The sequence below is a fragment of the Buteo buteo genome, chromosome 20 (genome assembly GCF_964188355.1).
Source record: "Buteo buteo chromosome 20, bButBut1.hap1.1, whole genome shotgun sequence".
Lineage (NCBI taxonomy): Eukaryota > Metazoa > Chordata > Aves > Accipitriformes > Accipitridae > Buteo > Buteo buteo.
This window is the reverse complement of record NC_134190.1, coordinates 15,199,206-15,212,768: the sequence shown is the minus strand read 5'-3', so window position 1 is coordinate 15,212,768 and position 13,563 is coordinate 15,199,206. Positions and strand designations below refer to the sequence as shown.

Sequence of the window (13,563 nt, the reverse complement as noted above, 5' to 3'; positions counted from 1 at the left end):
TTCAATAAATAAAGGTTGTCTTGCTGCAGATAAAGTACCAGTCTAAGATTGGTCTACTCAATGTTTCAAAGTGCAATGAATCAAAAGATTGTGACGAAAGGTTAGTGACTCAAAAGATGACTCCTTAAAGGCTAACAGTGGGAGTGTCTCCAATGGTACAATATATATCACCAAGAGCTCAGAGAATCTGTTTAGGTTCAGCTGGCAAGCTGGATTATTACACGCCTCTTTGAAGTTTGTGGGGTAAGTATTTCTCCAAGTAAAATATAATTTCTAATTTGTATTCTTTAATATGGAAAAAAAAAGTGATATTTTGTTTAAGAACTTTAAGGTAATTATAAGATAGATATGTAAAAAGACAGCATATACAGTAATTTTACCTTGGCTTATCAGTATAGCTTATACTGTTTGACTGTCAAATACTTTGAGGTGTGCAAAATATGAGTGTGTGTACACCATAGCTTTGAGTAAAAATATCTCTTTTTTGTTGAAAATCTGGTGTCACATTAAAACAGTTCTTTTATAATTTTAATAGTTATTTTGGGAATAAAGGCATTTCTTTTTTTCTCAATCTCACTCTCTGGAGAACACAGGTGAGGTACAGTATGACAATCCACAAAGTCTGTGCTTTAGCACCAGATGCCTCTCAGGTCACATAATCAACCACATCTGCTCCAAACTATGGATATGCTGCTATTCCTCCAACTTTAACTGTTTTAGAGACAAAAGAACAGTATGCAACTTCCTTGGCCTCAGATTCAAAAGAGAGAATGACTGCAGGTTTCAATGACTGTCCTTAACATATCACATTTATTTGCATCTACAGGAATTGCATCTGAATGAATGAATGCAGCACCTGTTTCAAGGTGTACTGCCAAACCCCATATTTGTGATATATATGCTTGTGTTTTTTTCTCAGCAAAAAAGCATCAGCAGAGATTAAATGTCTGAAATGGGACTACAGGAAAGAACCCCCTTAAATCTATAGTTCAGAATCTAAGCAACTGGCTGGGTTTACAGAGCAACTTACTGCTGTTATGCCTATAAACTACAACAAAGCAACCTCCAAATTTGTGACTCGTTGTACTAAGCAACAGTAAGAAATACACTAAGAGTATAGTGAGTTGACTACATTTGATTTAAAGATCCAGAGCATGGTCCAGAGCAACCGCAGAAGAAATTAAATATGAAGCTTGCATTGTCTCAATCATTATTCAGAGTACTCTGGACGACCATAGGGAAACTCATCCATTCAGTGTTGTATTTACCATATTGAAGCATGAATGAAACTATCTGTTTCCTAAAAGGCAACTACAAAATACTATCTTGATGATAAGCTAGTATTTTGCTGGAAGAAAACAAACATGCATCCAGAGATAAATGGGTCAGGAGTTACCATATTTCTAATGATCACAGAATTTGTAAGCTTCACATCATTCATTAGTTCAGCATCACAAAACCAGCAATGAACTAGCAGTTTCCTGACTATTGACAGTAAAATAACTGCTACATATCACCACTATACAGTAATATTTCTGTTTGCTTCAGATAACGCTGATTTCACAATGGGCTCCATCAGTGCAGCAAATGCAGAATTTTCTTTTGATGTATTCAAAGACCTGAAAGTCCACCATGCCAATGACAACATCTTCTATTCACCCCTGAGCATCATTGCAGCCTTGGCCATGGTTTATCTGGGAGCAAGAGGTAACACCGAGTATCAGATGGAGAAGGTAAGTTACATAAATGGATACAAACTCCTTTTGATCCCGTTTAACACAGCAACAGATTATCTATTTACATCTTTGGGACTTTCTCCAGTTGAGGGGAGAAAGTCACATTCTCACATTTGGCACTGGATTCAAAGCTGCCTAGAAAAAGAATGGCATTCCAAACCATGAGGTTTGGATCTGGAGCTGAGTTTTCACTTACCATTGCTTTTCCCCATGAAGGACAAGAACAGCCTTTGGCTTGCATTAAGAAAGAGCAGTCTTGAAGAATGGTTGAGGCAGGTCTCTTGCTTCAGTTTATATTATCTCACACACCCGATTCTTTCCAGGTGGAAAGGACAACCTGTAATATACAAAAGATGAAACATTCAGCAAACAAGAGTCACAGTTATAGATACAATACAGTAAGGTTGTAACTGGTTTATAGACTGAGTACCATCAACTGGAAAAGAAGAGATCTAAGCTGAGGATCATAGTTAGTCACAAATTTTCAGTGCAGCACATGCAGTAAAAAAAAAACTGATTTAAAGATTACATGAAACTTCTCAGTTCATCTTTGTGCTAATCAGACCTGGTGAGTCCAAACCTACAATTTTAACAAAAACATCAGTGACTCTCAGTGGACTTCACGCAGTTAATTTCTTCTGTTGCTACTTTCAATTGCAGGTTCTTCACTTTGACAAAATTGCAGGACTTGGAGGAACTATTCAGACCAAGGTACAGAAATCTAAGGTACATTTTTTTGTCTTTCACATTTTTTCTCCTGAGAATAGACTATTCTGACTGTGCTTTAAGTAGGTTCAACACCTTCCCAAACCTTTTGCTAATGCTCTTAATTTAGGAGATGTAAGTTACACCCCCCCCCCCCCAAAAAAAAAAAAAAACCAAACAACCAAAACCAACCAACCAACCAACAAAAAACCAAACCAGAAAAAGAAGACAGGCTACACATGTTGCACCAGAACAAGTGTCAGGACAGGATGAGTTGCTTTGGGCACCAGGCTGCCTTCTTGAGTAGATGAGCATCTGCACACCTGCAAGTGCTACTGGGGCACAGCACTTGAAAGGGGCTCAGCATCTGGAGCCAGGGTGCAGCAGTCAGACTTGCAGCTGAGACTTCACAGTGGGGCAGGAAGATGCTTTGGCAGAAAAAAGCCCAGAAGCCTCAAAGGCTGGAAAGTAACCACAGTCTTCCAAAAGCTACAGGGACGTTTCCAGGCTCCGATTCCCACTGCTACCCCAAGAACACCATGAGGGGTTCCGGTACCTTGATATCACCTGTGTGCTTTCCTCCATGTTAATCTGCTGCCTCTGTAAAGATAACACAAGCCATGCTCCCTGGCCTGTCCCGATCCACTTGGGATCCACAAGCACAAGGTGGGACTTGCAAAGAATGAGAACACTTTTTTGGTTTTGGGGTTTTTTTCTGTGTTTGTTTTTTTAATTTTGTTTGTTTGTTTTAATAAAGAAAAATAAACATAATATCAGCTAAAGCATTTAGTGGCTGGTTAAGCATTTAGAAAGGAGCAGTTCAACAGAATTCTCCTTCTCATAAAATGAAGTCCCAGCCACTGTTTAACTTTGTGCATTTTTCTTATACTCTATTAGCCTGTGTCATCTGGAACACTCTTCTGGGGGCTTGATCCATTTTTTCACTACATTATGAGACATTTCCTGACTCCCTTGTCACCTAGCACTCTTCTCCCATCTGCAGCTTTAGCAGTAAGCTGCCATGAAAATGCAAGCAGAAGCTGGGAACTAGAGGCTCTCTATTTATGACAACTCGCCAATTGCAATCATTGACACCTGACTTTTTCTTTTTGTCACCTCACTCCTGAGCCATATGGTTTCAGATTAATCACTGAGGTTTTCTGCTTGTTATCACCTAGAATGAGTGTCATCATATGCTATGAAGTAATTGTACATCCTTAGTTGCTTATGTTGGAGCTTTCAGACTGTAGTACATGTTCATTTGCAAATGTCCAAATGCATCTTTTCCCATGTTATTTGTACCTTATAAATAATTCTCTTCCTAGTAAAATAAGCTAACAGCTATACCTTTTTATCTTCTTATCAACAATTCAGTGTGGCAAGTCTATGAATATCCACATACTGTTTAAAGAACTGCTTTCTGATATCACTGCACCAAAAGCCAATTATTCACTCTATATTGCCAACAGACTCTATGCTGAAAAGACACGTCCAATCCTACCGGTGAGTTGTACATTAGAGTGATTTCTTGCTAAACCCTGTATAAACATGTAGTTTAGGAGGACTGGCCAGAGTAGGTGATCTGTTAATCCAGTGGTCTCCGCTGGTGTGTAATTCCATGCCTTTTCCCTTTGCCACAGCCCTGACAATACCCTGAATGGAAAACAATTCCAGGAAAAAGATAGCCCTATTAAAAAATGAATGGAGTAATAAACAAAACTATTTGGTAATGTAATTCCCCTCTCCCTGCTTGCTCCCCCAAGGCCTTTTCATTTTAATAGGTTGTTTGGGTTTTTTCAGGAAATAATTTGACCTCAGCACATTTCTTCACTTGGAAACCTCACCTCAAAACCAACTTTTGAAAGTGTCAAAATCTTTCATTTGACATTTTCAAAACAAAAGGTACAAATATTCTAAATCAAAGAAACTTCCTGTCTTTAAAAATAAGGAAAAATGCTTTAAAGAAAAGGAATTGACATAATGATAATAAAACACTCTGAAATGAACCTGAAACAGTGTTTTTGGATCAGGCTTTCTTCCAGAAAATATTTAAACATTTCTAATATATAACTCTTAACTGGTCAAGTAATAAAAATGTCAGATCTGAAAATGTCATGGATCAGAATAATTTTTCTGGCCCAGTTTTAGCAGATTCTTCCAGGAAGAAAGCAATAAGAACAGCCTAACCATGGCATCACTATAAAAATCCTTTTGGCCATATTTTATTTCACCTTCATACTGTTTTTAAAAAATTACTAGTTTGGTGGCTACAATTGCTGTCGTTACAGATCTACTTAAAATGTGTGAAGAAACTGTACAGAGCAGGTCTGGAAATGGTCAACTTCAAAACAGCATCAGATCAAGCCAGACAGCTCATTAATTCCTGGGTGGAAAATCAGACAAATGGTAAGGTCAGACAAGATTTTGAAATATACTTCCCTCTTGCAACTGTATTTGAACAACTTCTGGAAAGAGTAAATATTAGAGGAGACATTTCCTCCTCCTGTCCCCCCCATTAGTGGATATTTCCTGTGGAAAGGGATGACTCTATGGCACCTGTGTGGCAGTGACAATGTGTTTTAAACATATCTGGCAAAGGCAGAGGTGCCAGGATATGCACACTTTATATGCACATTTTTTGTGTCTGGAGAGCTTAACTCACGTAAGGTTAGTCCCAGCTTCTCTAGAGTACTGGCATAATTTTACAAGGATGTGCTGGATGGGTAAGAAGTGGGCTTCCAGGGGAGAAAGTAATGCATGCACTAGGCTGATGGTGGGAAAGGAATGATTCAGGAGCTTATGTACATTTATCATGCTGAGGTGGGAGATAAAAATGGAGTGAAGTGTGAGAAAGAAACAGAGTGAGAAACAGAAGATATCACTGCTTCACTCTCCGGTTCCTTCTTTTCTATATAAATCTTTTTCAAAGCACTGGTTAGAAATATTCCCGGGGTTGTATACCACTCTAGAATCTACCTGTCTTCTTGGAGAAATGTCTGGCCAGGTGCCAGTCAGTCTGTATTAAATCATCCTCAAGAACCTGAATTCCACATGCAGACCTTTGTATTGGTTTTATGTGGCAAGGTTTTGGTAGCGGGGGGGGGGGGGGGGGGTTACAGGGGTGGCTTCTGTAAGAAGTTGCTGGAAGCTTCCCCTGTGTTTGAGAGAGAGAGAGCCCATACCAGCCGGCTCTAAGACAGACCCGCCGCCGGCCAAGGCCGAGCCAAGCAGTGATAGTGGTAACGCCTCTGTGATAACATTTTTAAGAAGGAAAAAAAGTTGGGACAGGGAGAAACAGCCGCCGGAGAGAGGAGTGAGAACATGTAAGAGAAACAAGCCTGCGGACACCAAGGTCAGTGAAGAAGGAGGGGGAGGAGATGCTCCAGGCGCCGGAGCAAAGATTCCCCTGCAGCCCGTGGGGAAGACCCTGGTGAGGCAGGCTGTCCCCCTGCAGTCCAGGGAGGTCCATGGCGGAGCAGATCTCCACCTGCAGCCCGTGGAGGACCCCACGCCGGAGCAGGTGGGCACCCAAAGGAGGCTGTGACCCCGTGGGAACCCTGCGCTGGAGCAGGTTCCTGGCAGGACCTGCGGATCTGTGGAGAGAGGAGCCCGTGGAGCAGGTTTTCTGGCAGGACTTGTGACCCCGTGGGGGACCCGCGCTGGAGCAGTGTGCTCCTGAAGGACTGCACACTGTGGAAGGGACCCATGCTGGAGCAGTTCGTGAAGAACTGCAGCCCGTGGGAATGGCCCACGTTGGAGACGTTCGTGGAGGACTGTCTCCTGTGGGTGGGAACCCACGTTGGAGCGGGGGAAGAGTGTGATGAGCCCTCACCCTCAGGAGGTGAAGTGGCAGAAAATAACGTGTGATGACCGTAAACCCCATCCCTGTCCCCCTTTTGCCGCTGGGAGGGCTTGGTGGAGAAATCCGGGAGTGAAGTTGTGCCCGGGAAGAAGGGAGGGGTGGTGGGAAGGTGTTCTGAGATTTTGTTTTATTTCTCATTACCTTACTCTGGCTGATTTGTAATAAGTTGAGCTAATTTTCCCTAAGCTGAGTCTGTTTTGCCCGTGACAGTAATTAGTGAATGATCTCTCCTGTCCTTATCTCGACCCGCAAGTTTTTGTTATATTTTTCTCTCCCTTGTCCAGCTGAGGATGGGGGAGTGATAGAACGGCTTTGGTGGGCACCTGGCGTCCAGCCAGGGTCAACCCATCACAACCTTTGAAGAGGAGGTCAAGTCAAGCAGCAGCATGTTGTTTGACCTCTAAAATGCAAGACCACTGCTGTGAAACTTACCCCTCTCTACCCTGTTTCTTCCTTAAAGGACAGATCCAAGATTTCCTTGAACCAGGCTCTGTTGATCTCGATACTGTGCTGGTCCTTGTGAATGCCATTTACTTCAAAGGGATATGGAAGACTGCATTTAAAGAAAAGGACACTCAGGAATTTCCCTTCAGAATGACAAAGGTAGGAGGGTACAGAAACAGCTCCTGGCCAGGAAGCCAGGCTGTTGGCTTGCACAGCCAGCAGCCTGGCTGTTACACATGCAACATGCTGTGGTCATTGGCCAGGTGACTTAGTTGGGCCCCTCGCTGTCAGGTTTGCAAGAGTTGTGTCTGACCAGAGCAAACTAGCAGACAAGAGAGGAAAACAGAGACACAGCTCTTCTTCAAAGGCAACATGCTTGAAGATCAAGTCCTGCCCCTTTCAAAGGGCTTGTACATTTGCCTGCCTAAAGAAAAAATGGCTCCCCAGTCACATCGTCTCATGTTTCTGTTTTTGCAGCAAGAAAGCAGACCTGTGCAAATGATGTGTCAGAACAGTACTTTCAAAGTGGCAACGGTGGCAGCAGAGAAAATGAAGATCCTGGAGCTTCCGTACGCCAGCGGAGAGCTGAGCATGTTGGTGCTGTTGCCTGATGACGTCTCTGGCCTGGAGCAGGTATGGCCCTGGCAGGGGAAGCAGAAGCGTTATCACTTCAGTGGGACTTGGCTGCCCTCAGACCTTTTGCTGTCCATTTACATCCCAGCTGGCCACACCATGGCTGTGCTGGGCAGACAGGAGCACAACAGCAGCCGAGGTGCTACCAGGTGCTCAGGTGGGGACTGGCCTCTTAGGAGAGCCCTGGACTCCATCTAATAAAACAAAGGTAAAGGAGTGTAGTGCTGCTGTAGCTGTGCAGAACAGGATGTATGTGTGAGCAGATTTTTTTTTTTTTTCATTGAGAGGTAGTTTCACGACCACCCCCCTCCCCATAGAAACTGTTGAGGAAATGTTGCTAAAACTGATGAGAATTAGGCATTCTTTGCAGGAATCACTAATGATTTTTTTTAAACAAAATCCTCATTAAACATCATAAATGGGCTGCTTTCAAATATTGCTCTGATTATGTCATCATGGAATGAAAAACAAAGTTAGATAAAGCATATTCTTAATAAAATATTCTTGATTTTGAAATGGTGAAACAATCAAGCTAAACTAACTGATCAATAAGACTTTATCAGTTAATACTTCAGAGAGTCTTAAATATAGAGATGGAAAGGCAATGCATGGAAGATATTTGGAAATTACATATCAAACAAAGAAAACAGAAGAGGCTTGGGTCTAATGGGATAAACATCAACAGCAGAAAGGATCAGTGAACATACAAGGACAGAAAATGAGAACAGCATAGAAATTTAAAGAAAACATCAAAATTGCTTTAAGTCAGGTTGAGTCATTTTTTGCCAGATGCAAGAAAACTAGTAAAAACCCCAGTTTTGTCCTTTAAAGAAATAGAGATAAGTGGAACCAATATGCGGTGAGATAAGTATACAGATATAATCTACTGGCTGTGCAAAATTAAATGAACCTTTTGTCTTGGTCTTGGAAGAAAATGAAGATAAACAACTGAGTGAATGCAGGATGCCAACAGCAAAGAGGAAATAAAAATGGATAGATGCAAGGCACAAACAAAACTCAAAACCTTAATTTGCTTCTGTCAGGTGGACTGGCTTCTCTTCATGCAGGATTTCTGAATGAAGTAGCGAAAAAATCATAATTGCAATGACAATCATTTAAAATAAAGTTATCAAACCGTTAATAAATTACCTATCCATACAAAGGAAAGAGAAAAAGTGATGCAGCCTGCAATATATAACCCCTTGTTCTTATTTCAGCAATTTTGGGGGATTATGTTACAAAGTAGAGCTATTAAAGATGTAGAAGAGTTTGCATTTGTTAGGTGCTATCGACTGTAGATAAATTTTCATGGCCTTTTTCTGCAATCTCTTTCACAAGCTGACTAATTTGCTAGGCTGTGAAACTGTTGAGTTGTGCCTCATGAGACACAAGATTAGTTGGACAGAAGGCGATGTGCAGGTGGATAAGGAACTGAATAACAAGACAGTGACACAGGCAGTACTGGACAGGCAAATAATAAACTACAAGAAGGATGTTGACAGGATGCACATCAGGAACCATTCTGGTTTGGTTTTTTTATGATAGCCTTGATTAAAATGAATGGTAGGAAGAAGTCGCATTCTCATCCCAGGCATTTCATTCCCTGCCTCTCTTTGCAGCTTGAGAGCAAAATCAGCTTTGAAAAACTTACGGAGTGGACCAGTCCCAATGTGATGGAAAAGAAGAGAGTGAAAGTGTACCTCCCGCGCATGAAGATTGAGCAAAAATATAACCTTACATCTGTCTTAATGGCCTTGGGTATGACTGACCTGTTCAGCCCTTTGGCCAATCTGTCTGGCATCTCTTCAGCAGAGAGCCTGAAGATATCTGAGGCCATCCATGAGGCATACATGGAAGTCAATGAAGAGGGCACCGAGATGGCTGGCTCAGCGGGTGTGGTGGGAGACATCAAACAATCCTCTGAGTTTGAAGAGTTTAGGGCTGACCACCCATTCCTTTTCTTGATCAAACACAATCCAACCAACAGCATCCTCTTCTTTGGTAGATATTGTTCCCCCTAAAGAAAGAAAATGCTGGAAATAGTTCTTGCCTTCCCCTCAGAAACAGACCCCCTTTAATGTAGTATTGTAGTTTAATCTCATCTCTTCGAGATTTTCTCCAAGTGGAAAGCCTAATCTAAGAAATGCCCATTTGGGAAGCTTCCATAGCATAGACATACCGGCAGGTGAGGAAACAGCAACAAGCATGTTTACTCCTTTCCCTTCTCATACTGGTTTCAGGATTGTTTGAGCTGAGCAAAGACTGAGCCAACAGAGAATAGAGGCACCCACCAGCCAGGAAGAGGCCAAGTGATTTTCACTAGAGGAACAAGTTGCAGGCATGACTCCAAGACTTTGGAGTCCATTACACACAAAACCATGGGCTGTGCTCATCCCATTACCTGGTCGCATCATGCTGACAAACCCAAGTTGTTGTTCCTGAAACATGGGTTTTGAGATCTCCAGTCTGGAGGAGATGCTTGTGGATAAGATTCTGCTATGCAGGTTATTGTCTGGTGCCTATGTAAATTTTAATATTTTTTACTTAGCTGCTGGGAAATGGTGTATATGTCCACTATCATCAGAACTGGCCTCTCACCATGAGTTCCTCACCTAATTCTGAATTTCTTGCAGAGGTTCTCCAAAGTCATGGAGAGTCTCCCTTCCACTTCAGAGAGCACAGAGAGATCTAACTTTGTGTGAGTGCAGTTATGCCTTCTCACAGAGTGTAGATTCAAAGCCTGAAACATGGATAACCAGATGATCCAGACGATCCAGAACTCAGTGAGAACTGACATGAAAAAGCTGTCTGAATTCCTGTTTACAACTTTGGAAGACACTTCAAATTTGAGAACGTATTGATTTTTTGTGAAAAATCCTCCACAGGGTATTAAAGAATCTGATTTCTCAATGAGAGTTTTGTGAAATACACAGCTTTCAAAATAATCCTTGTCTCTGTTGAGCTTGCTTAGCAAGTAAACTTCAATTAGTCCCTGGAAAGCCCTCAGGTGAAGTTCAAAACTTGAGTACATTATTCTTCCATGAATACAGCTGGGGTTCTTTGTTCCTGTGATAGTTCAAGGCTACATCTCTTGTTTTTAAGAAATATGTGAGAATCCTAGTATTCTCTGTCTTTTTCTTCCTATGTGTCCATTACCATATGCAGATATGGATAAACTGGCTCAATACTATGTCCTGTTTTCATTCTAATCATACATTATTGATTTTGATGCATAAAATTGATTTTTTTTGTTAACATAATAAAAGAAAATCACATACGCTTGTCATGAGATTTATATTAGTTTTCTGGACTACAAATCCTTAAAAATATCGTTACATTGGTAACCGTTGTGAGTAAAATGGAATTTAGTATAAAATTCTATTTTTAGAATAAATAAAGCATATAGATATGAGGTTTCCTAGGCATTTATGAAATGCATAAATGCACACGTCTAGAGTTTGATTCCTCTCTGTATTACAGATTACCAAGCAATAGCCTAATGGTGTACTAATTTATTCTTATGTATTTTTCAATACAATTCCAATGGGTATTAAAGATGCACTGACAATTAGTCTGGTAAATATTTCAAGAAACAACTATTCCAGCAGCTCTGCCATTTTAGATGACGAAATCATCTGAAAATCATATAACTCAAAAGGCATAAAAAAGAATAAGTAGATTGACAACTTCTGCATCTCTTGTAGCCAGAAGCAGTTGATCCAGTCTGTTAAATTTAAAAGCCCATACACTTTAACAATCAGAACACTTGAAAAGGGTTACATTTGCAAACTAGCCTTCCTACGATTATTAAACTGGAAAGTGCTTAAAGTACAAAGCTATGCCTCGGTGACCAACGTTGTTTCCTGAAAGACAACAAAGGTCAAAATGAAGGAATGGGAAAAAAGCAAAGGAGTCATGGAGCTTAAAAGCAAGTACAAAGCTTCCCTTTTCTCAAAAGGGAAAACAGGAGGCAGCAAAAAATGCAAATTCAGCAGTACTGGACCAAACCTACAACAAAGCACCAAAGCAAACAACAAAGCCCTGGCCACCACAGACCAGGTAGGAGGCATAGTATTTAAAGGGCAGAGGAGAAGTATTGCCATGAAGGGGGTGGCAGACCTGGCTGGTGGGATGATGAACGCCTGCTGTCCTCTCATGACAGATGCTTCAATCACTTCATCATTTTTGTGGCTCTTCCCTGGTCCTGCTCCAGTACATCCACATCTGTTTTGTACTGGAAAGCCCAGAGCTGGACCAGTGCTCCAGCTGTGGTCCCACCAGCCCTGAGCAGAGGAGGATAACCTCCCTTTACCTGCAGGCAATGGTTTTTCTAATGCAGCCCATGGTGCCGTTGACTTTCTTTGACACAAGGACACACTGCTGACTCACAGTCAACTTGGTGTCTACCAGGACCCGCAGTTCTTTTCTGCAACGCCAACATGATGGCATGGAGCTTTGTGCAGTGACATTTCTCCTTCTCTCCTTTTCTGCAGCAGCCTTTTCCTGCAGGGGAGGCAGGAAACATGCCAGGAATATTGTTAAGAATCTCACTAGGCTACTAGTCAAAGGAGAGGAAGAATTCCTGGAAGGATGTCTGTGTTGAAAAAAAACCGAGTTTTAAGAGTATAATGCCATTTTTTCTGGGAGCATGTGCCAAGATAACTGGCATGCTGGACAGTGGTGGGAGGTAGACAGGCATGGTGACATGAGCAGTGCTAGTCACAGGCTGCCACGAACAGTATTCTCTGTGGGGAGGGACCCTGCTAACTAAGCTTCTGTATGGCACAGCCAGTAAACTAGTTGTGCCAATGTCAGTGGCCACTTGTCCTGCACTGTGTGTATGCCAGGTGTAAGGGCCTGGTTACCATGCTGCCTCCTTAGGACCCACTGAGGTAAGATCATCCACAGCCTCATCCTGGCTGTTGGCTGATCCTAGGAACTTGAGGGACGAATAAGGGACTTGACGTATGCTGTGGTGACTGATAAAGGGACTGCTGTGTGCACTGGTCCAGAGCCTGTATAGCAGTAGACCCTGGACGCTGTGTGTGCTGCTAAGCAAATACAGTGAGTAAGTGTGAGAAACTTGTGACTAAGGCCATCAGAGGATCCTTCTGAAGATGCCTTCACTGGAGGAATCCACTCTGCCAACACTGAGGTACACACATCCCTGTCACAGTCTGTGAATGATCAAGGCAGCACTGCAGGCAACTCTTCAGAATGGCACAGTGCTGCTGCAGAAGGGTGCCAGGTGGGCTACGAGCTCCTGTCTGAAGGAGCTTGACCAGACACCTCATTTTCTTCAGACTGGGGAAAGAACACAGTCCTACAGGACAACTGAGAGAGAAACCATCATTGATAGCTACAGCACCAAGGTCTGCAGTGGCAACTAACTAAACAATCACTGGCAGTCACTCTGAACAAAACAAACATGAAATAATCAACATGCTCCTTTCTACTGGCAAAAGAGCAGCAGCATGGGTGAGAACAAAATCTTGAGTTCTGCATGGGTTGTTGTGATTGGATGAAAGGATTTGGTCTGTGAGCTGACCTGGACTTCATATTCTTCTGGAAAGGCTCAAATGTCCAAGAGTCTGTTGGTTTAGGGACAGCTCCACAATGAAGTGCCTGGCAGAGCAAAGGACAGCAGAGCCTTAGCTGACCTCTTTCTTGGGACAAGCATTGTTGAAAAGGGATGTGTGGCAAAACACATCCTTTTACGTTTGTCCTGCATTACACAGCTGTACTGGATAGGGCAATGCATTATCTTTTATACCAGGAATTGTTTCAACTACAAGAAGGTTTGCTTAATCTCACTAGACTCCATGACAGATCTAAAGTCACCTAGTAGACTATGCAGTACCTCTTATATTCTTACGATTCTGCACTGATGGCTGATCAAGATTTTAACTTACTTGTGGAATGATTTTGTTGTTTCTGCAACTTGCTTTACATTAATCATTCATTTGACCAATAAAAAACAGAAATGCTAACAAAACCAGTGACCTGGGTTGTATCTTAACATGCTTCGGGAAGAGTGTACTACCCCTTCTCTACTGCAGAACAAAAAATTTCTTCCATTAATGAATATATTCAACTCAGAAGTATTTGAAAACCATGCCATTGCTAACAACATTAATGCTGCAGATTGGCTGTTATGAAACAACTGTGCTGATTCATTGGAAA

General features: G+C 42.0%; 1 protein-coding gene across 1 annotated transcript; it reads left to right on the top strand.

Moving 5' to 3' along the window:
* Positions 1 to 1,565: 1,565 nt before the first annotated feature.
* On the top strand, positions 1,566 to 9,401 carry LOC142042271 (ovalbumin-related protein X-like). Its single transcript, XM_075052028.1, has 7 exons — positions 1,566 to 1,733; positions 2,397 to 2,447; positions 3,816 to 3,944; positions 4,730 to 4,847; positions 6,764 to 6,906; positions 7,225 to 7,380; positions 9,000 to 9,401. Exons 1-7 carry the CDS (start codon positions 1,566 to 1,568, stop codon positions 9,399 to 9,401), a joined length of 1,167 nt encoding a protein of 388 aa, XP_074908129.1.
* The last annotated feature ends 4,162 nt before the right edge of the window (positions 9,402 to 13,563 follow it).